Source organism: Elgaria multicarinata, chromosome 2 (assembly GCF_023053635.1).
Source record: "Elgaria multicarinata webbii isolate HBS135686 ecotype San Diego chromosome 2, rElgMul1.1.pri, whole genome shotgun sequence".
NCBI classification, from domain to species: Eukaryota; Metazoa; Chordata; class Lepidosauria; order Squamata; family Anguidae; genus Elgaria; species Elgaria multicarinata.
Window position 1 is genome coordinate 20,281,578 of NC_086172.1, and position 24,317 is coordinate 20,305,894.

The 24,317-nt window shown below is 41.6% G+C and overlaps 1 protein-coding gene across 1 annotated transcript in view; it reads left to right on the plus strand.

Moving 5' to 3' along the window:
* SPAG16 (sperm associated antigen 16) overlaps positions 1-24,317 on the plus strand; it is a 569,616-nt gene that overhangs the window by 317,008 nt on the left and 228,291 nt on the right. Inside the window, exon 13 of the mRNA XM_063115872.1 lies at positions 10,359-10,485. Within this exon, the coding sequence (XP_062971942.1) occupies positions 10,359-10,485 (127 nt within the window). The remainder of the gene's footprint in view (positions 1-10,358; positions 10,486-24,317) is intronic.

A 24,317-nucleotide genomic window follows, 5' to 3' on the forward strand; every position in this document is an offset into this window, starting at 1 on the left:
TCAAAAGAGTTACAGAAAAAGAGCACAGGTCATTGCTGATCTTAGCTGCTGTGCTAATTCGCGACAACCCCACTGTCATCTAATAGTGAGGCATCGTCCATTCTTGTTCTGCAAAACGGCTGAGCAGAAATCCATGGAGAAATGAGAACAACACAGTTTAAGGGTGTGTATACTTTGTTAAATGTAAAATCTGCTTCCTGTCTTAGGGGATAAGTGGGTTCGTTCCATTCCCTGCTTCCATTCCCAATTTGAAAGTGTAGTGCCCAACCATAAGTTCTGGAAATGTCTCTGGAAAAGAAAGGCACTTTTCCCCCTCAGCCTCTCTCTATGATGAAAGAAGAAAGCTCCCTATGTAGACCACACAACCTGGCCGGTTTCCACAGTTACCCTCCCCAGGTCTCTGAAGAGGCTGGTCCCTTTCTGTATTTGTTTTTTTCCAGGATTATAGGATTTGGTATATTGTGTGTGCACATCAAAGAATCAACAAACTGTCTGTGCTCGCATTTAACAATTGTCTTGCCTGTGCTAACTGATCCTTTCTCCTCAGGGTAGGTCACAAGTATATCGGAAGCTTTTCCTCTAACTGTAATTTCCCATTATTTCTGAACTGGGAATTTTGGTTAATATTAACTATGTTTTATTGAAATTAGTCAGGATTGTTAACTATAGTTTGAAGTTGGCTTGTTTCAATAAACTATAGCTTACACTATTTGCAGTTTGTCTGGATTCTTGTGACATGAAGAGTCAATAAGCTCCTGATCCTCCCTCACAGCTGTACCAGAAGCACATGAGTAGCACATGAATCCAGGGCTTGTGCTCATAACTCTAAATTAAATGCAAACCAGGCCACTAACTCACCGTAAGAGCAGGTAGCAGCATATAAAACATGAAAATACCAAATAAGTCAATAATATACATTGAAATACAGTGAAAATAACTGAATTCTTGATGTTCCTGGCCAACATACCTTTCCAAATATTTGTGGAAAAGGCTTATTCAGAAATATTTGCATCAAATGCTGAGATATTCTTTAAAAAGTCCAATGAGTTTTGGCCCGATGTATTATCTGTGGCCTGCATCAGGGGTATTCTTAAAAAGTCTTCAGCGAACTCTGTCAGGACGGTCTCATAGTTGTGACTGTCTCATATTGAGGCAGTAGCTAAATCTTGTCGATTTTTCCTGTATAATATTGCCAGGATTCGATCATTTTTGTCTGTCTCTTCTGCCAAAACACTTGTTCATGCACTGGTTATTTCACGGTTGGACTACTGCAACCTTCTTCTCTCTGGCCTTCCTTCTTCTCACATCAGTCCGTTGGTTTCTGTTCACCACTCTGCCGCAAAGATCATCTTCTTGGCTCGCCGCTCCGACCATGTTACTCCGCTTCTGAAATCTCTTCATTGGCTTCCAATTCAATTCAGAATCCAATATAAACTTCTCCTGTTAACCTTCAAAGCTTTTCACGGTCTAGCTCCTTCCTATCTCTCCTCTCTCATCTCACACTATTGCCCCGCTCGTGCTCTTCGCTCCTCTGATGCCATGTTTCTCGCCTGCCCAAGGGCCTCTACTTCCCTTGCTCGGCTTCGTCCATTCTCTTCTGCTGCCCCTTACGCCTGGAACGCTCTTCCAGAACATTTGAGAACTACAAGTTCAACCGCAGCTTTTAAAGCTCAACTAAAAACTTTTCTTTTTCCTAAAGCTTTTAAAACTTGATGTTGTGCAGACTTCTACTGTTACTTTCTACTGTTAGTTTTACCCTACCCTGTACCTGTTTGCATTCTCTTCCCCTCCTTATTGTTTTACTATGATTTTATTAGATTGTAAGCCTATGCGGCAGGGTCTTGCTATTTACTGTTTTACTCTGTACAGCACCATGTACACTGATGGTGCTATATAAATAATAATAATAATAATAATAATAATAATAATAATAAGGTTGGCCTTAGGGGTGGGTGAGCTGGGCAGTCACTGGGGCGCTGAGCTGGAGAGAGTGGCAAGCTGACCTGAGGGGGGCGCCACACTGAGCTGAATGGGGCACCAACATCATAGCTGCACCAGGCCCCATGAACCCTCAGGTTAGCTGTGCAAAGGTGACTGGGGGTGGGGTGGGGGCACCAAAGGCGCTCTTTGCCCATGGTGCTATTTATCCTAAGGCTGGCATACTTATTTTAAAATTTATTTATTGAATTTTCATATAAACTATAAAATATATAAACTTACAAATTATATAACTAACACAAAATGATCACACACAAAAATCCAACAAATAATGCTAGTAAGTACACACACACACACACACACACACAGAGAGAGAGAGAGAGAGACACACAGGGACCAACTAAACCACCTAATTATGCATCCTTCCAGAATTGTAGCAACTCTTTTGAAGGTGAATGTCCTTTCCCCTTTGATAAAACAAAATTTAAAAATATTCCCCTATATATTTTCAAAATCATTTCTATTCGATAGTCCCCTTTTAACTTTAATACATGTTAACTTATCATTAATAGCAATATCCCACACCTCTTTATACCATTCTTCTATTTGGTAATCACCTTGCACTTTCCATTTTCTAGATATCGTTAACCTTTCTGCTGTCACTAAATTTGTGATTAAATCCTTAATAGCTTGGGTCGCCTGATAATGCTATAATAGGACATACCTCTAGATTTAACCCAGTTATTTCATTTACCTCTTTAAATACAATTTGCCAAAATTTCTGTACAAATTTACAACTCCACCACATATGAACATAGGTGCCATTTTCCTGGCATCCTCTCCGACATAAGGCCGAATATTTCTTATCGATTTGATTTAATCTTACTGGTGTTAGATACCAACTCCAAACCACCTTTTCCTTTATCCTTACTGACATGGTTTTCAAAATACGCATGTCCCATATCTTCCCCCCAGCTCTGATTACTTATTTGTCGTGTTAAATCATGATCCCATACCATTTTAAGATAATCTTGTTGATCCTCACTTTCCAACACCATTTTATAGATTTCACTTGTTATACCTTCTATAATTATATTTTCTTCTTTATCTTCCCTTCGTATAATCATCTTTTCAAATCTTGTATGCTCTCTACATTCTTTATTTTTCTTTATCCATTTCGTTATCCATTGCTCTAATTGTATACAGCTATACCAAGATATCTTTCTCCCTCTTAACACTTCTCCTATTTGTTTTTTACTACTCATCTTTTCCACCCAATCTTCTACTTTAATCATTTTCTGTTCTCTTAATGCCATTTCCAATTCCTTTTTTAAATTCGCTGGAAAGTTTTCTAACAACACCACTGGGGTCAATGGGGAGATAGCTGGTATTATTTTTTCTTTATGCTTTACCCAAATCTCAAAAATATTCTTTAAAAAGGGGTTTTCAATTCTTTCCAACAACTTCTTAGTAGGTTTGCTAAAGAAAATATTTTCTAGTTTCAGATCAGGTTCCTGTGATTCTATCTCTAACCAACTTAATTCTCCTATTCTTACAATACTATCTATAATATATCTCAGTTGATTAGCTATATAATAAAACTTTAAATTAGGGAGACCCAATCCTCCTTTTTATACCATCTTTTCTTGTTAAACCTTGCTTTCTTATCCCCATTACAAAAATTATTAAACATAGTTTGCCAATTCTTCAATTCTGCCTCCGATACTTTGATTGGTAACATCCTAAATAAAACATTAATCTTAGGCAGGATCTTCATTTTAATAACCGCTATTCTACCCAACCATGAAAATCTAATTTTTCCATAATCCTCTAATTTTTTTTTCTTAATCCTCATACTTTTTCTATCTTCAAATGTTTGGGACAGTCCTGAGAGAGAGCTCTGAAGGCTTTTAAAGATTTCTCCTGAGGAAGGCCACAAATAATATATTGCGCCAAAATATGTTGGTGTTTCTAAAAAGAATTAAATTATTTTCTCAGCGCCCTGAGACTGTTTTTGTGTCAAAATCTCCATGTCTCCAGTCCAGCAAAGAAATATGCCTCTGTTTTAAACTACACGTTAGGGTTTTGATTAAGAAAGGGATCTTTTATGTTGTGAACAGGATTGTATTTGTTTATACCAGTGGTTCCCAAACTTTTTCAGCTAACCACCCCCTTGGTTCCACAAACTCATGCCCAGTGCCCCCTACCCTACCCTATAAAAATCATTATTCAGAATAGCAGTTTTCAACAACCCACTAAGGAAGATAATAACAATAAAATTCAAAACAGTAACAATTAATTGAATATTTATTCAAAATCCAAAGCACCCACCGCAGGCTTGCCAAGGGAGGGAGGGAAAAGAGAGCGAACGCCTCTGTTTTGCAGCCGGCGTGGCGTGGCACACCAAGCAGGGTATATCTCTTCATTAGCATTTTGGTGCTTTTGAAACATTTCAGTTCACCGTTAAAAGGACTCTTCTTAAACGGTTTTAATACATGTGTGGATTCTACCCCTATATGGCTTGGGACCAAACTACCTTCCCCCATAAAAATGTCCCTGGGTTTTAAGACCTTCTGGAAAGGCGCTTCTTGGAAAAGACCACCTCGAGCACCCCCTGCTGCTTCCTTGCCTCTTAACGCCCCCCTATGCAATCCCACCACCCCCAAGGGGGCAGTACCACCCACTTTGGGAACCACTGGTTTATACGATCATGTGGACAGTTGGAGGTTAAAAAGATTTGAAATAAATGAAAGCAGACATTTGCCTCAATGAAGAATGGCTAATTTCAGCAATACTTCTGAAAAATGTTTGAGGGCAAGTGGCTAGAAAATGGCTAGAAATGCATATCATTGAAGGGTCAGAGGTGAGTAGGGCAAAGTTATCAGGATCTTATTTATTCATCATATTTTATCCTCATATCAACCTGGGGCATAGTTAGACAAAGGGTAACTGGTCAGAGGTCACCAAGCACGCTTCAGAGCTTACTGAGGAATTAAACCCAGGTCTGCCACGTCGGAGTTGAAAATTCTATCCACTGAACTACAGTGCTGTAGTTCATGCCCTTGAGGATCATTACAAACGTTATTAAAATATGTATTTGGATAATTTCCAAAAAGTTGAAGACGGAAAATGAAGCATTGGGGTTGAAGATAAACGGCTGTATAACAGTTGCAGAAACATCAACTAAAGCCCTGTGCAGAGGTTTGATAGGGTGTGAGATGTACACACTATGGGAGTGATCACTATCCTGCCCTTATTTATTTTTTATTTAATTTAATTTATTGCATTTCTATACCACCCAATAGCCGAAGCTCTCTGGGCGGTTCACAAAAATTAAAACCATGATAAAACAACCAACAGGTTAAAAGCACAAATACAATATACAGTACAAAAAGCACAAGCAGGATAAAACAACGCAACAAAATTGATATAAGATTAAAATACAGAGTTAGAACAGTAAAATTTAAATTTAAGTTAAAATTAAGTGTTAAAATACTGAGAGAATAAAAAGGTCTTCAGTTGGCGACGAAAAGAGTACAGTGTAGGTGCCAGGAGGACCTCTCTGGGGAGCTCATTCCACAGCCGGGGTGCTACAGCGGAGAAAGCCCTCCTAGTATAGTCTCAAGCCAGAGCTGTGCGCAATTAGCCTCTCAAAATTCTCCACCTTCTTTGTGGGCAGAGAAATCTCACTGAATTTCTACAACATTTTCTCACATGTAGAGTTCATCATTAGCAGGGGTTGTAGAAGAACTTCTTTCTTTTCCCTAAGCATTTTGGTATTTTGGGGTTGCTATAGCAAGTGGTGACAGCATCAACTCTGTTGGCAGCTGATCTCTCATTTTGCATTGTCCACAGTGCAGGTGTTGTGTCCAGCTCCAGGGAAGAGATGGAGCTAGTTGTCATGTCTAACCCTACTGCCCTTGTTTTGGGAGAAGATGTTTCAAGTAATCAATCAGAATCAGAATCAGAACTAGAAGATGCAGTGCCAGACACCAGCCAGCCTGTACCAGGCTGGGGGAGGAAACTCTCACAGGCGATGCCCCAGCTGGGAGTCAGTCCTCTCCAGAGCGTATGTCCTCAAGGCCAAATCCAGTAGGAAGTGAGGTTTCTTCCGGAGGTGAGCATCCCGACAAGCTAGCTGATGCTAGGGTCCGCCGAAAGCTCAAACACATGGGGCAGAAGGAAGGTGTGAGAAAGTCGGTTTGATTATGCCAGAACCTGCCTCCGCACCAGGCGCTCTGAAGTTATGGGCGTTTGGGAAGTGGCTTCCTATTCTTCTTGAGTGGACAATTGTCTTGCTTAGTTCGCATAGTTTTGCCTAGGGGGACGTTTCCAAGGGGTTAAACTCTATTCAGGTAGAAGAGATGTTTGTTGCTTAATAAAAGCTTTGTGGATTACTTAGCAAGCCTCATCATTTACCTCCCATCAAAAGCAGGAGTTTTCTGAGAAACACCGCACTAGTGCTGTGCCAAAATTTCCACTCGTTTTGGGTTGCTCCAGAATCGCTAAATCACCATTGTGCGAGCTGTGGGGGCCAGTTGCACAACACAGTAGGCAGGGCGGAAAAGAATTGGAGGGGGTATAAGCACCCTGTTGGATTCTGCCCCATCTCTAACCTCGGACACGGGAAACTGAAGTATCCTCTAATGCTGTTTTGGAGCATAGGATTGTTCCCTAAGTAATTTAGCAGGACTCTTTTAAATAATTCTGTGATTCTGCCTTTAATTTTTGTGTTAAGCTCTATCAGGTTTTTTAATGTAGTTTCTCTTTTTTATTTCTTCATCAGTAACAAAATAAAAAATAAAAAATACACCAATACGCTTTCATAGCATGTTACATGTTCAAACGGTATAAAACATTATCTTCCTAATCCTTCATTATAATAATTAGTAAAAGTCTCATTCAGTATTTCTAATAACAAAAAGGTGAAAAAGATCACAAACACACATAGTTAAATCTCATCACCCCCTCTCGTTAAATCCTAATTATAATATAAATAATTCCAAGATTTGTGTTTCAGGGTCAGAGATGATAGGAAATTGGTGTTTTTCAATCACAAGTTAATATTTTAGTACATAACGAAGTTCTTGATTTTGTCTCTTTTGCAGTTGTGTAAAGTGCAAAAAAATTGTAACTGGACTAGAAATAGGTCATGATTCTGATTGTCTTGCTGGGAGCAGAGTTTTGTACATTCTCTACAGACTTGTTATTTTGGCCAAGATGGAAGACAGGAGCAGGAAAGGGTGGGGGCGGAACGGCGATAGAGATCTGTTCCAAATCTTACGATATTCTTTGTAGAAAATCCCAAACCCTTCGCCTTCTTTCTAGCAGTCAGTTGCTTTTGAGTGTGACTGCCCGCTTCCATTTAAATTATGTCTCAGCTGGAAGAAGATGAGTTTGTTTTATGTTGCAGTCAGGGGTTCAGAACAATATCACTCACTGAGTTACCAGAATGGTAAATTAAATCTGGAAAGAGTGAAGGGAGCTTGCTCATCACTACGCATTGATATAGGAGCGGCAGTGAGAAAGAGAACTGAAATAGGCCCATGTGTTTACGGTCCTGATGGAAATGTACAAATCATTTCCTTCCTTTCCGTAGTTGTTGTGGTCCATCACTTTAGTCCATTTTCACCTGGCTAAGGGATTCTGAATGGACCTCCCTGCTCTGACACCTAATTAATTTCCCACAAGCCTGTTCTTGCAGGCTGTCTGTCTGCAATTCCCCTCGTTGTATATGAGTTACTCATAATATATGTTCCTTTCTTGGTCTGTCTCTTTCCCCTGAAGATGCAGCTTTCAATTTCTCTATTGGGAGCTGTCTGATATAAATCATTGTGTTCTTCTACCCAACAGGAATATATCCCCAGCCTAGGATTTGTTTGTTTGTTTACATTACTTTTGAAGTATGATATGGTACTTGTTAAAAGCAATTAGGTCTAGCTTCGCAACAGCCCGCACCACCCTAATGCTCCTTCTCAAAAGATTTTTTTTCCTCCTTCCAGTTTGACAGGATGGCAGGCATGGTGGGAAGTGAAACACTAGCCAAGGCGGGGTCGTTGTGCTTACGCAGACGACATAACAATAGCGTAAGCGGCCACTAGCACAATGCAATACTGTAAGCTGGTGTGACGGGTTTTCTAGAATGCTAGAGTTGGAAAGAATCGTACAGGTCATCTTTTCTTTTTTTTAAATTTTTTTTTAATTATTATTTAACAACACGTAATAAATCATATACATACATAACACAACATTACTCTTATTTCTTAGCTATACATTCTACTTCTTGAGCTAACTCACATTAATAAGTGCCCCCCATCCTCGGGATCTTATTCTAGTTTCCAAAATTGCATTGAATCTTCTGGAGGTGTTCTTCCTCTCCCTTTTGACAATACATGTTCTAGGAACAATTTCCATATCTCTTCAAAATCATTGTTTTTTTTTTTTGTTATTCCCCTTCTAAATCTAATATCACATGTTAATTTATCATTTATAGCAATATCCCATATTTCTTTATACCAATCTTCTATATCATAATCTCCTTGATCCTTCCAATTTCTGGATATTATTAACATTGCAGCTGTTAACAGGTTCGCTATTAATTCTTTTCCCATCTGGTTACATTTAAGATTTCCATACATTGATAACAATGCTACACTTGGGCCATAGCTAGACCTAAGGCTTATCCCTGGATCGTCCAGGGATCAAACCTGTTCATCTAGGTGACACACAGGGGATCCAGTGCTCAGGCAGGGGCGAACCCTGGAGGATCCCAGGATAAACCTTAGGTCTAGCGGTGGTCTTGGTGTTTCTTCTAAATCCATTCCAGTTAGGTCATCTTTTCCTAATGTACCCTAACCAGCTTTCATATCTTGTGAACATGCAACGTGATTCCCAGATTCTGTCTTTTTCAAACTTGGAATGAGTTCTCACCTCCTGTACTGTGCTAGGAAGGATCCTGAATATCAGGCCTTTTTACTCTAATGCTAGAATTTTAATGTTGTAGTAGATCGCTAACTACCTATTTAATTATTTATGTAATTGACCACTAGCTCACAAAAATGGCCACTGTCAACTGGGATTTGGCTAAGAAGCTAGATGCGTTAAACGTAAACAGTATTTCAGACGTGCAAAGTAGCTAATTATTTCCACATTGGAATTGGCCACAGTGTATGAGTGATGGCTGAAAGACAAAGTGTAACTTGGAATACCAGTTGCTGGGGGGCAGGTAATAGGGGAAAGTGGCTGCCTTCATATTCTCCATGTGGACCTTCTCGGAAGCACTGGACCAGCCACTGACGGAAACAGGATGCTAAATCCCTTCTAGGGATTTGGGGGTAATTTTGTTTGGCCTACATTTTTAAAGCAAACTAACCTAATTCACTCTTCCCAGATTAATAAGCAGATTGGAACACGGTCATCCGTCGGCTGCGCACTTGTCCAAATTTTGTGGAGCAGTTCTCAGTTCAACAATGCATCTTTTAGGGGAAATGTGTGCAAAAATGAATATCTTAGGAAATTATATACAATTAAAAAGTGTTTTTTGTGCATTTTTTTTAAAAAAAAACACCCCACAGAAAACAGGACAGCATGTACTTATTATCTCTTTTACTTCAAAGCAAATTTAATTCAACTGAGGAATTTTGTATACTTTTTAATGTTCACTGTTTTTAACTTTTGTAAACCGCCCAGAGAGCTTCGGGTATGGGGCGGTATATAAATTTAATAAATAAATTAATAAATAATAAACCCATGTGAAACTGACACAGACCAGAATTAGACGGATCTGCCTGTCTTTAATCTGATCCAGTAAGACTCTTCTTAAGTCCTTACCACTTTCTAGGCATCCTGAAATCCCGAAACAGATAGCCTTCAGTTGTAAAACTTAATTATTTTCTGAGATTTGTAATATTTTTGTGACATTCATTTATTTTAATTGCAACATTAGAGTGTGAATGAACAGCACATAAAAGCAAAGTAGAAGCATATCATAAGTTAAAGAACTGGAACTAGATTCCTCAGTTGAACGCAGCTGGTATAATTAACCATTTTGTTAGCCACTTTGATCATTTATATAGAAAGGCGGGATATAAATATTGGAAATAAATAATGTCTACATATTGTCTGTTTTTGTTTGTATCTTATGCTTTTTATGGTTTTAAATTTTGTATATTTCTTTTTATGTTCACTGTGTTTAACTTTTGTAAACCGCCCAGAGAGCTTCAGCTATGGGGCAATATATAAATGTAATATAATAATAATAATAATAATAATAATAATAATAATAATAATATCTACATAAACACTGTGGATGCCTATCCATAGTAGGCTGATCTGCCATGTTTATTGTTACCATTTTTTTTTGCTCATTTATTCCACAGCAAGAGTTGCTTAGAATATATATCGCTGTACTTTTTTTACAGTGAGAGGTGCAGATATACCTTGCGTGGCCATAAGGATTCAGTAAACAGCATTGAGTTTCTTCCTTTCTCCAACATCATTCTCACCAGCTCTGCGGACAAGACCCTGTCTCTCTGGGATGCCAGAACGGTAAGTAAGCTTACCGCCCAGAGAGCTTCGGCTATTGGGCGGTATAAAAATGTAATCAATCAATCAATCAATCAATAATTGCTTTGTGAACTGGGTTAATTCATGCACGTTGGATAAGCATATATCAACCAAGTGAATGAGACCAAGGCCATAGCTAGACCTAAGGTTTATCACTGGATCGTCCAGAGGTCAAACCTATTCATCTAGGTGACACACAGGGGATCCAGTGCTCAGGCAGGGGCAAACCTTGGATGATCCCAGGATAAACCTTAGGTCTAGCTGTGGCCCAAGGCTTGACTTATAGGGAGAAAGTAGGAGGAAATTAGGAAGTGTCTGAATGTATTAATGCTGACTCTTCTATGGACTCTGCAATTATTGCTAACATGGCCTGGAGTAAACAGCAGATATAACTTGCATTTTTTTCTTAACCTCTACACTTTGGGCTAGATAGTTATATCATATAAATGTTTGCTCTGGCTAGCAAATAGCATTTTCAAACATTCTCTTAAAGAAATATGCTCCCTGAGTGTATGTCCCAAGCCAGAGGTTCCATCAAATTGGATAAGCAGAGAAATTAACATTGTTTTCTCGTCTTCTTATATGATACATGACTCTGCATGAGGCCAAATGGGATTTTGTTCCCTCTCATGTTGAAACTGCTCTGGCAGTCTTAGCAAATTTGATGATTCACATAAAGGGGATAAAGAGCAATTCAAGGGTAAATGTGATGGAATTTGTTGTAGGCAGTGTTTGGCAGTTTACAGGATCTGTGGCACTGTGGCAGGAAGAGAAGTGGGATGTGGTCCACTGACATGTGGTCTGCTCCCATCAGTACCCACTACAACAGGGATCGGGAAGCAGCAGCCTTCAGGGCAGCCTTAGGGAAGTAACCAGTCAACCAAAACTAGGTGTTCTGGGTAGCTTAGTGTTCATAGTCTCCATGATGTACGCAACCTAGTATTCACAGTCTCTTCTTCATCAGACCAGAAATTGTTCACTGTTGGCTCCTTGGCAATCTCTCTTGTGATAGGCTATACTGGATAGGGCTGTGCACTGCCTCGGATTGTAATCCCGAATCCGAAGTGGATCGGGGTGATTCAGACCTCCGAATCACCAATCCGAGGCAGTTTGAGGTGGCAGCAGACGCATTCAGGTTATGCGTGGCATGGAGTGAGATGGGAGTGGTGGGACCAGCACTACTAGGAGGCAGGCAGGCTGTCTTGCCCACAGTGAAACTTATCAGGCGCCCTTCTTGGCTGTCAGCAACAGCAGGCAGAGGTGGAGTATCACCATCTCCTTCTCTAGTGATTGGGGAGAGCCTGCAGAGTGCCAGCCTTGTGGTGTAGCCGGGTCTAGTGGGTCTTACCTATGGACCTTATGCATACTCATACATGGCAATTGCACCAGCCAGCCTGGCTGCCTGCCTGCGAGTTGTTCTCCTGAAAGATGAGAAAGTAGTATCTGGACTTTGCTCATCGTTTTCCATCATCATCGTATGACTGGCTGTGGTTAGAGTTCAGAAAATCAACTCTGAAGAGAGAAACCCAAATGCGTAATCTTCCAAGTACGATCTGATTAAGGGGATGCAAAAGCATCTCTAACTGTCAACGGTTTTGGAACCACTGTGCCCGCCTTGCTGGGTCAGTTTGCTTTTTTGGCTGCATGCCTGAAAATTGAGACAATCTTGGGCTCACTGACTGCTGCTCTCATCATCACTGAATGCTGCTTCTGACTGCATCTCTGTGTGGCTGCCTCACCTTGCCCAGTTGTCCAGTATTACATTTGTGCTTTGCTTCCTTAGTTAGAGCCACATTAGTGACAGGTCTACTAGAATCATAGAATAATAGAGTTGGAAGGGGCCTATAAGGCCATCAAGTCCAACCCCCCGCTTAATGCAGGAATCCACCTAAAGCATCCCTGACAGTTGGTTGTCCAGCTGCCTCTTGAAGGCCTCTAGTGTGGGAGAGCCCACAACCTCCCTAGGTAACTGGTTCCATTGTCATATTGCTCTAACAGTCAGAAAGTTTTTCTTGATGTCCAGCCGGAATCTGGCTTCCTGTAACGAGCCCTTTATTCCATGTCCTGCACTCTGGGAGGATCGAGAAGAGATCCTGGCCCTCCTCTGTGTATTTTAAGTATTTGAAAAGTGCTATCATGTCTCCCCTCAATCTTCTCTTCTCCAAGCTAAACATGCCCAGTTCTTTCAGTCTCTCTTCAGAGGGCTTTGTTTTCAGACCCCTGATCATCCTGGTTGCCCTCCTTTGAACACGCTTCAGCTTGTCTGCGTCCTTCTTGAATTGTGGAGCCCAGAACTGGACACAATACTCTAGATGAGGCCTAACCAGGGCCTAATAGAGAGGAACCAGTACCCCATGCAATTTGGAAGCTATACTTCTATTAATGCAGCCCCAAATAGCATTTGCCTTTCTTGCAGCCATATCGCACTGTTGGCTCATATTCAGGTTGCGATCGACAACAATTCCAAGATCCTTCTCGTTTGTAGTCTTGCTGAGCCAAGTATCCCCCATCTTGTAACTGTGCCTTTGGTTTCTATTTCCTAAATGTAGAACTTGGCATTTATCCCTATTAAATTTCATTCTGTTGTTTTCAGCCCAGCACTCCAGCCTATCAAGATCACTTTGAAGTTTGTTTCTGTCTTCTAGGGTATTAGTTATCCCACCCAATTTTGTGTCATCTGCAAATTTGATCAGCGTTCCCTGCACCTCCTCATCCAAAAAATTAATAAAAATGTTGAAGAGCACTGGGCCCTGCGGTACCCCGCTTGTTACCTCCCCCCAGTTTGATAAGCATTCTTTGAGTCCGATTCTGTAGCCAACTGTGAATCCACCTAATAGTTGTTCCATCTAGTCCGCTTTTAGCTAGTTTGTTAATCAGAATATCATGGGGCACTTTGTCAAAAGCTTTGCTGAAGTCAGTATTCCCACAGTCCACAAGGGAGGTTACCCGATCAAAAAATGAGATCAAATTAGTCTGACAGGACTTGTTCTTGACAAATCCATGTTGGCTTCTAGTGATCACCACATTGATTTCAAGGTGTTTACAGATTGACTTCTTTATAATCTGCTCCAGAATTTTCCCAGGGATGGATGTCAGACTGACTGGTCTGTAGTTCCTAGGTTCCTCTTTTTTGCCCTTTTTGAAGATAGGGACAACGTTAGCCCTCCTCCAGTCGTCCAGCACCTCACCCGTCTTCCATGATTTTGCAAAGATAATAGACAGCGGTTCTGAGAGTTCTTCCGCTAGTCCCTAACTTGCATTCCTTCACTGCTAATTGTAATTGGAGTCTGAATGGGAACACCCTCAGGCTCTGCTAGCCCAGCTTTTACAACACAAAAGAAAGAGAACACTGTGAAGGGGAGATTTGCACTTCAATGGATAGTGTCTGATTTTCTCTTGAATACGCAGACCTTCTCTCTTTGCTAAGGGAAACTGCTTGAACTCTTCCTTTGAAAAATCCAATTTTTAAAAATTAATTACAACAGAACCTGTGAACAGATCATTCTCAAAATTTCCTCAGATGACAACCATGAATCCATCTGTAAGCTCAGAAAATTTCATGTTGCTATCTTGAAAAATGAAAATGTTATAGGTGTTTATTTTTCCCAATGGAACTGTATGGAGAAACGGATCGGGGGGGGGGGTGTCCGTGCACAGCCCTAATACTGGAGGTGCTAATGTTATGACTCTTCTCATGGCTTGGAGCTTCTTCTACTTACATTTTCTCTTCTCGTTGTACTCAGCCTCATGTCTCATAAGTAGTGCTGTGGCAAAAATTTCGACCACATCATTTTCAGCATTTTGTGGCCGGTGGGGAGAAAACTAAAATGTGGGCAAAAGAGCCTGGGAGAGCTGAGAATTTTGGAGAGTTTTTCTCCTTGGGGAGGGGGACAGGGTTTTCACATAGCTTTTCAAATGTAGCCAGTTTTTGAGAGGCTTTCTTTCTTTCTTTCTTTCTTTCTTTTTTTTTAAAACACGCACAACTTTTTCAGGAGCTCAGGAGTTCTTCCTGAATGCTTATTGGAGAGGGTGATGTCACATGGTCTCCAATAGGCATTCACCAAGAACTGCTGGGCTCCTCCAAATGCTGAGGGAAGGAGTTGAAAAACTAAAAAGACAGGAAGAAAGCCCGTCAGTGATCAGCTATACTTAAAAAGGGTATCTGGAATCCTTCCCCCCCCCACCTCCCCAAGAAGAAAATTCTCTGAATCCTCCCCCTCCCCAGGCAAAAGAGGCAGGAAAAACAATGGTTCTTTCTCAGGGAGAGAGAAGGTTCCTGAAAACAGGGGAGCAGGATTCGGCCCAACACTACTCATAAGTTCACTTCTGTTTCAAGGTACAGAAGCATCTGAGTGGAGGAGCAGTGGTTGTAACTATACTTAATTAATTCTGACATTATACCAAACTATGTTCTGCAAACCCATTTCAAAGCATGGATTCTGATTCTGGTTTGCTGGCATATCAAAACTATGGTTTGCTAATCCAGACATGATACCCTACTTAAACATCCTCAATCATGGTTTGGTGTGGTGTCTGCATTGAGCCTAGGCGTGAAAGGTCTGTGTTGGTTTATATCAGGGGTGTCAAACCTTAGATCTGCAAGCCAAATCTGAACCAACTGGGCTCCCCTACCCTCCAGAACTGCCCTGGTGGCTCTACCCCCCCTTCCCCCCCAAATTGCCAATCATTTCGTGGTTTTCCAGTTTTCCCCCATTCTAAAAGGTTGTAATGCATTTCTTATTGCTTAACTTCAAGCTAAAATAAGCTAAAAGAACTTCAAGCTAAAATATGCTGATATTTTCAGCCTCACCCCTTTTGCCTTTAGCCCCTTTTTGCTTTCAGCAAAATGTACAACTGGAATCTGGTCCCCGAGAGTTTCTCTAAAATTAAATTTGGAGACTGGCCGGCGAGATCACATTACGCCAGTCCTTTTACAACTTCATTGGCTGCCAGTCCAGGTCCGGGCCCGATTCAAAGTGCTGGTATTGACATTTAAAGCCCTAAACGGTTTGGGGCCAGGTTATTTGAAGGAACGCCTCCTCCCATATGTACCTGCCCGGACCTTAAGATCATCTACAGGGGCCCTCCTCCGTGAGCCCCTGCCAAAGGAAGTGAGGCAGGTGGCTACTAGGAGGAGGGCTTTCTCCGCTGTGGCACCCCGGTTGTGGAATGAGCTCCCCAGAGAGGTCTGCCTGGCGCCTACACTGTGCTCTTTTCATCGCCAGCTGAAGACCTTTTTATTCTCTCAGTATTTTAACACTTAATTTTAACTTAAATTTAAATTTTACTGTTCTAACTCTGTATTTTAATCTTATATCAATTTTGCTGTGTGGTTTTATCCTGGTTGTGCTTTTTTATACTGTATTTTGTATTTGTGCTTTTAACCTGTTGGTTGTTTTATGATGGTTTTAATTTTTGTGAACCGCCCAGAGAGCTTCGGCTAGTGGGCGGTATAAAAATGTAATAAATAAATAAATTCGGCCCTCGAACTGAAAGAGGTTTAACACTCTTATATCTTCCTATCAGTAAGTATCCTTAAGCACTAACATTTCCTTTATATTATACTCAGAGATGAAAAAGGAAGACTGAGAGACAAAAGAGTTGTTTGTAGCTTCAATGTGGGATGCCTGGTTCGCCTTTAAAGGCACAATATATTCATAATTCATAGTTGTCTCTAATATGCTATGGATCATTTCACCATAGAGAGGAATATATCATCATTGGCCTTTACTGGACAAGTGCATCATTATTTCTCACTTCTGCTTGCCTTCAATCACTTTTTTTAATGTGAACATGGGCACAGATAAGCTAGCTAAAAGTTTGTTATGCTGTTCATGTTCCTACAACTTAATTTTTTAAAAACAAACAACCAAACAACCAATTCATAGAATAAACTGGGGGGAAATTCAGGCAATGTGAAAAAATTATGCTTCCAGTACATTGTACTTTGAGCATGGTACTTTCATTTAGCTAGTTGAAGGGGAAAAAAATCTATCTGTGTTTTTCCCTGAGAGCAGTCTAATGATGCCATCTGGGCAGTGAGGATTTGATACAGATAATAGGTAGCTGAGGTAAAAATAATTTTGTGTAGGAACCTTGAAAATGACGGGGGTGGGGAGAAGGCTATGAGGACCACAGTTTGAGAGACACTGAGCCAAATCTTCTGTGAATAGATAGTGTGAATGAATAGAACGATATGGATATTGAGACAGTGATGAAACAAGTAAAACAGGTGGTTTCAAAACCCGATGCAAATAGGTCAAGCATGATGGCAGCCATCTTTGGTATCTATAAATTTAATGGCAGCTACCTGTCATATCACAATGGCACAATAAATCTTGTAACTTGAGGCAATAACAATATTGACAGAATATCTCATTCAGAGAGAAACTAGGGAGTCATGTTGAATAGCTCCATAACCATGGAACTAACATGAAGTCCAGAAGCCTAAGTCTCAAATTAGTGAAATTAGTGCAATTTTAGACCAGTTAGGCTCTTAAAAGTTAGCAGACAAAATCTCTGGTTTAGACGGTAATCCTAAAAACTGCAATCCTAAAAGCACTTGTAATAAGTTCCATTGAATTCAGTGGCTCAATTCTATACATATGTACTCAATCCTATACATGTGTAGAAATAAGCCCCACTTTTTCAGTTGGTTTTGCTCCCGGGTAAGTATGTATAGAATTGTGGCATTACTTCTGAGCAGACAGAAGTAATTTGTGAATTGAAATCTGCAGTCAATATGAAAAACTTAATGCATGCAATTCCTTCCTTACTAATATGGAAGTTGATGCATCACATTTCACAAAAATATCATAATTTATCTCTTAAATCTTGAGGAATATAAGATGAAAACTCAGACAGACAATATAAATCTGCATGCTGTAAATAACAGGGGCATTTAAATATCAATATTCCTGATAAGCACACTCAACTATATGTAATTAATTCCCCTTCATTGTTTCAAAGACAGGAAAAGCTCTGTGGAGGAAACGTTGTGCTTAGGATTTGTCTCTTCAGAAATAAAAAAATTAACTCATGATAAAAAAAAAGGTTTCCTATGCAATGCTGAACCAATATAGAAATTAAAACAAGACATTTGAGCAGATTGAGACTAAAATTATGTTATTGATTTGAGGCACAAGTTTCTTGATTGCAGAAGCTCAAGCTTCTTTTCAGATTTTTGTGCTGAATGCATGAAGATTTACAATGTAGCCAGGAATGCTTGGGGAAGCGGCATGTCACTTTAGCCCTTCTCATGTTGTAGGCAAATACCTTCAAGGATCCATCAAGTCAGTAGTATTTAAAGTTGGGAGTAGCTGAAGTATCGAAAAAGAAAGGAAAAAAGAAAGCAGGTCCTCTTTCATTTGGAAACCCCCCCCCCCTAACTACACCGTCATATGAATTTGAAAAGATATATGTGGTCATTCCCCAGCCATATCACTGGCTGAAATACCCTTTATGTAGACTCCAGGGACTGGAATCAGTGCAGCTAGCCAAACCCAGCGCAAATATAAAACTTCCACTATGACAATTAGGGCTACGCACGAACCACCACAACCCCTGCAACGCGCTTCGGAGGCCAGTTCGAACCTACCAAATTGCCCCCGAGTCGTTGCGTCATTCCTTCTAATAGCAAACTCAGTTGGCCGAGTATCTTATCAGTCTGGAAGTCAAATGGAGTCACTGAAAAATAAGTTAGAGGTTCCTACATACCTGAGGGATTTCCTAGGTATGCAGGTGTGTGTATTAAATAAGCACCATCCCCAAAACAGCTCTTCTACCTGTTCTACATCATGTTTTAAGAGGAAACTCACTCTTTCCCTTACCTACTCTTCAGACCCCTCCCCTCCCATAGCTCTACATGCTCAGATTCACAGCTGGCAGCCCCCAAAGCACGCCCTCTAGCACAGTAGGGAAAGACCTTATAGAATGGGCAAGAAGAAAAGAGTCCTTTTCCCCTTCTAAGGCCTTAGCTAGACCTAAGGTTTATCCCGGGATTGTCCCGGGGTCATCCCTGTTCATGTAAATGACACACAGGATATCCCTGGAGCAGGCAGGGACAACCCCGGGACGATCCTGGGATAAACCTTAGGTCTAGCTAAGGCCTAGATCTCACCTGCCCTGCCACACTGGGCCTGTACATTACAAGGCTCCTCTTCCAAGCTAGCTAGAACCCTGATTGAGGATACATTGCAACATTTTGTTGCAGTCCCCTAGTATTATATGCTATGTCTTAATTCATCTAGCTTTTCGATCATGATCATGTCTGTCTCCCTTCCTTTCCATATGACCAGGTTGGCAGGTGTTGCACTTATCTGCCTGCAGAATTAGTATCATACAATGAACCAAGCATGGTAAAGCTATGCCAGAAATTAATTTTAATCACAGTTTTAAATGTGACTATGATAGCAGTCCTAAATACACTCACTGTAGTGAGTACCCTCCATTGAATTTAATGGGGCTTACGTCTGAGTAAATTTGCTTAGAATGTTTGGAAGACATATTTCTTCTATTCAGATTTTAAATTTTGAAAGTTTAACATTTGTGCTGAAGTTCCCATTTTTGGGTAGTTCCTTTTTGGCCACCACACATAGAAAAGCCAAAGCCAAACTTTTACCAAAAAAGCTTTTTTTAAAAGTAAAATAAAAAAACAAAACTGCATTTTGAGATGCAAGCATCAGGATCGAACAGTTTTAAGGCTAAGTTCAAATATTTTGATTTCATGCCTTTTCCCTCCCAGTTAATTTGACCAAGTAGTGTGAAAAATGCAGTGATACCTTTTTCATTGTCAGTTTCTGTCAGGAAAAGATTAGGAAACAGGTAGGAGAAATAATAAAATAAAAATGGTCTATCTATCTGAATTAATATTGTCATCAGATGCAATCCCATCAAGCGGCAGACAGAGACAGCACTTAAACACACAGGACTCCTATAAGGCTCAATAGAAGACTGTCTTCCTGTCTCTCACAACAATATGGACAGTGCCCCAGAGGGAATCCCCATCTAGTTTTCGATTTCTGCGCCATGTAAATGACATGCTCAGACTGGTGTAGAGATAGCTGAATCTGTCACATTAATTTATTTATTTTTTAAAAAAATACAATTAAATACATCAATAAACACCTAACCAGTTAAAATCCTTTTCAACAGAAACCCAGCTTAAAAGGCCTGTTTGAATAAGTGATTCAGACAGTGAGGGATTTATGTTGAAAATGACCTTATAAAGATTGTATTTCTATCTTCTTTTTTCCAACATTAGTTACTTACCTTTGCTTTAATTGTTACATTAAAATGTGCCAGGAAAGCAGCCAATATCGTAATCAATAATTTAATTAGAACTTCAGGGTCAGGAATCCTATGAAAATGTTAGTTTGTAGGCAGCCTTTGAAGAATTGTTCACTTTATTTGTTTTGGCTCCTGTCTAAGCATTACACATGGGTCTACACATTTTGGACAAGCCAAAACTTATGATCACCAGCAGCTCCCGTCCCACCAAAGTTTCCTTCAGGAAGGGCCAAGGGATTGGGAAATGGCTTCAAGCAAGGGCAAGCAAGCAAGCCCCATCCCCCCCCCGGCTTTTTTGAGGGAAGAACCAGCAGGGAGAGGAATGTGTCAGCTTGGACATTGCTGCTGGAAGGTGCCCTGAACATCTTCAAGCAACAGTCCCCAGCACAAGGCCATTGGCCTCCTGCCTGCAGCTGCATAGGCAAGATAGTGCAAGTCCTAAAGCAGCAGCAGCAGAGTCAGCAGGGATCAGGAGCAGCTCCTAGAAGCTCCTTCCACCAAGGAGCGCTGGACTAGCATGCAGAGGCCACGTGGAGGAGTTCCCACTCCTGCAAGCAATAGAGATGGGCTTCAAGGCATTACTTCTGGCAGAAGGCAAACAAGAAAGGCCCCTCCACCCCTCCCTGCAATGCCATCAAGGGAAAGGGGGTTGGGGATGGAGTTTTCCAGCCCCCCCCCCCGTGCTCCCATCGCAGAGCATCGGGAGGAAGAAGGGGTGACCCTCCCCAGTTGGGATCCAGCTACAGGCCCAGTCCAGAGGGCCAATTTCCACCCCACTCTCCTTGAGAGCAGAGAAGGTCCATGCTGCAATTATTGCAAGAGGTGATTCACCAGATTAGATCTGGAATCTCACCTCAAGGATCCAAGATTTATCTCCACAGGAGTGCATCCAGGAGAAGGCCCCATAGCAGGTGATGCAAAGGGACAGATGTCCTTCTTCAACCCCCATCTACTACTCTGACTCACAGAGCTCCAGATCCTCTTCCTTTAGAGCCTCAAGTGCACTGGAGTCTGAGGAGGTGAAGACCCCTGCTACTCTGATTCCCAGAGCTCCAGATCGTCTTCCTTTAGAGCCTCGAGCATCAGAGTCCAAGGAGAAGGAACTCCAGAAGGAGGCAAACACAAGGAAAACCCTCAACATAATGCCAAGCTGCCCAAGTTCACTACCTGATATCTCATGAACAGCGCTGACCTCATGGATGCTCTGACCAGCAGATGGCCCAGGAGGCCCCCCTGCCTCTCATCCCAAAAGTGACCCAGAGGGTGAAAGACCAGCAGGCTGATCTAACCTTAATAGCGCTCAACTGGCCAAGAAGATTGTGGTACGCCAACCTAATAAGCTTGTCAATGGGCAGCCTGGTAGTCATGCCATTCCAGCACGACCCAGGCTTCCTGAAACTAATTGCCTGGAGGTTGAGCGGGAACTGCTAGTCAGCCCAGGCTACTTAACCAGGGTGGTTTCCTCATCTCCAGGAGTGCCTCCACAAAAAGGTAATACGAGCATACCAAGCAGAACTTTTGTAAGTCGGGCCCAGTCATCAGGGACACCTGCTGTCCACCAACATCATTCCTCCAGGAGAGCCTGTCTGCAGGCCTGAAGACCAATACCTTGAGGAGACAAGTTTCTGCCTTGGGGTCCATACTCAGGGAAATGGACAAGGGACCCATAGGGCCCACCCCCACATCAGGAGATTTCTCAGGATAGCCTCCCTGATCAACCCTCTCGTGGTCAGAAGGTTCCCCACATAGCGCCTTAGCATCGTTCTCAAGGCATTAACTAGGGCTCCTTCTGAACCTCTGGGGGCAGCCACTAATGTTAAGGTGCTAATGTTCAAAACGATTTTCCTCCGGTGTCACCTCTGCCAAAAGGGTCTCCGAGTTGGGGGCCTTGTCTGCCAGAAAGGAGCTTTAATCTTGGGAATGAAAGTGGGGCCCGGGCAGAGGAACACTTTGTCTCTATGGAAAAAGTGCTCCTCACTTTCATTCCCAAGATTAACTCAGAATCCCATGGGGCCCAGGAGTTAATTGTTCCATCCTTTCCGCCACACCCATCCAACCCCCAAGCAAGGGAGTGGTGCAGCCTGCATGCCGTTCGGGCTCTCAAGTTCTACCTCAACAGAACCAAGCCTCACAGGCAACGTAGCGCCCAGTTTGCATCCTCTAGGCCGCCCTTTAGTTTTTACGCTTCCCTGAATTTTGCAGTCCAGTTCACTGATTTTAGAAGAACCATGCAAAAATGTGTACATTAGGGGGAAATTATATGTAAGTATGCATATGCTAGTGCAAAATTCCATACAAATTTTCATCCATCCATGTGTCCAAATCTTCACCCACGGTTTTAATTAAGCATTTCACAATCTGATGCAGAAACAGGATGTCAATAACATGTGCTTGAAAAAAAATGCTACCATAGTTGTGACTGTCTGCAACACAGATAGATTTGTCCATCCCTAAGAAGGGACCTTTTGATAGCTGGAGGTTTAAAGGCTAGAGCCAGGGATATAGTAGAAGATGAGTGCAGAGTGTTAAAGGGGAAGGCACGGTCATCTTACAGAGAAGGGAGATTGTGCTGAATCCAGGAGTGGGAATGAGGCATCAAGTCCTGGTCATATTTCGAAGTAGAGACATGCCTTGCTTACAAACTTACTTATGCCAAAATCCCTAGAATGCTTTTTGCAACTTCAAAAGAAATAGAGAAAACATCATGCCCTTTGAATTCCTTGTATACGTGTAATATGATAATAACTGGATTTTTTTTTTCTGCTTGAAAGAAAGAACTGCTTGGGTGTTTTTTTTTTCCTGATCAAGCTGTTTCTGATCAACACATAATATTTTCTTTTCCATTATGTCAATGATCTGTGAAAGGAAGACTGTGCAAAGTGGCATGTACCAAAGGGATATGTAATCTAGATAAAATTGCTTCTTTACTTAAGCAATAGTGCTTAGAAGTGAATAATATTGCATATGAAACAATAAATGCCTTCGAGGTTGGGTAAACACCAACGTTCTGCTTCAGCAGTTACCTGAACCTGAACGAGAATGTTTTGCTTCTCAGCATTATTATTTGTAAGGAAAATGGCCTGCAATATATACTTTATGGGTCTCTGTGAACATTTCTGTGCCAAGTTATAATTTTTCAAGATTCCTGTTTAGCTGCGGGGATATAGTTGTGACTCGAATTTACTATGGTGGGATTGAAGGTTTCATCTATAAAGTAAGGACTTAGAAAAAGAAAAATCTGGGGACTTTTTTTTGTAAACTTCTGTAAACGTGTTTATGGAAAGAAAGGAAAAAAATAGAAAGAAAAAAGTTACCACCGCCAGGCAACCAACCCTCTCTTCTGCTGGGGATTATAGTTGCCACATGGCAGCAGCATGACAGCAGGGGCAGAAGGGTGAGAGGAGAGCACCCTCCCCTTTCATCCTCAATGCAACCATTTCCCATCTTTCTCTGCTGGGGCTAATCCTGGCCATGGCACTCCCCTGGACATGTCTCTGCTGCTGTGCCACTGTGCAAAGTCAGAAAATCTGCCAGCTGCTCCAACTCAGTGCAGGCCAAGTCAGTCCAGCTGAGAGTTATTGTCTGAGGGTGGGATAGCTCCAGCCCCCAAATAGATTCCTCCAACATCCCTACTTCTTAGTCGCCACTCACTTCCCTTCCCTTGGAAGGGCCTCCTGGAGAAGGACCGCTGAGGATGATCTTAGGGTTTCGGCAGGTACATATGGGAAGAGACGATCCTTCCAGTAATTTGGCCCCAACTCATTTACGGCTTTGAATGTTAACACCAGCACTTTGAATCAGGCCTGGACATGGACTGGCAGCCAGTGTAGATGGAAAAATATTGGCATATTATTATTATGTTGACCTGTCCCTAACAACAATCTCACTGCCCTATTTTGGATCAGCTGAAATTTCCAGACTGTTTTCAAAGGCAGCCCCACTTATAATGCATTGTAGGGATCCAGGCCAGGTGTTATCAGAGCATGGATAACTGTAGCGAGGCTATCTTTGCCCAGGTAAGGTGTAGTTGGTATCTCAGCCGCAGCTGATAAAAGGTGCTCCATGCCACCGAGTCCACCTGTGCTTCTAGTGACAATGCTGGCTGCCAAACTACAAAGCCTCTCCAGAACAGGTTGAACATCAGTTAGGCAGGCAGGCAGGCAGGCAAACAACCCACTAATGGTGCCTCTATCTTGTCTCAATAAACTGAATCTCAGTTTATTGCCCCTTATCCAGTCCATTACCATGCCCAGGCACTGATTCATAACAGCCACTGCCTCACCTGGAAATCCATTGAAAAAGAGAGATAAAGCTGGGTGGCAAAAGTTATCCCATAAAGTGTCCAAGGCAGTTTCTGTTCCAAAACCACAGCTGAATCCTGATTGAAATGGGTCTAGATAAGAACTTTCATTCAAGAGTACCTGGAGTTGACCAGCAAGCACCATGCCCAGAAAAGGGATGTTTACTTATATTTATTTGTTTCAAATATTTCTTGGCCACCTTTCAGGGCAGAAGCCCTCCCTACA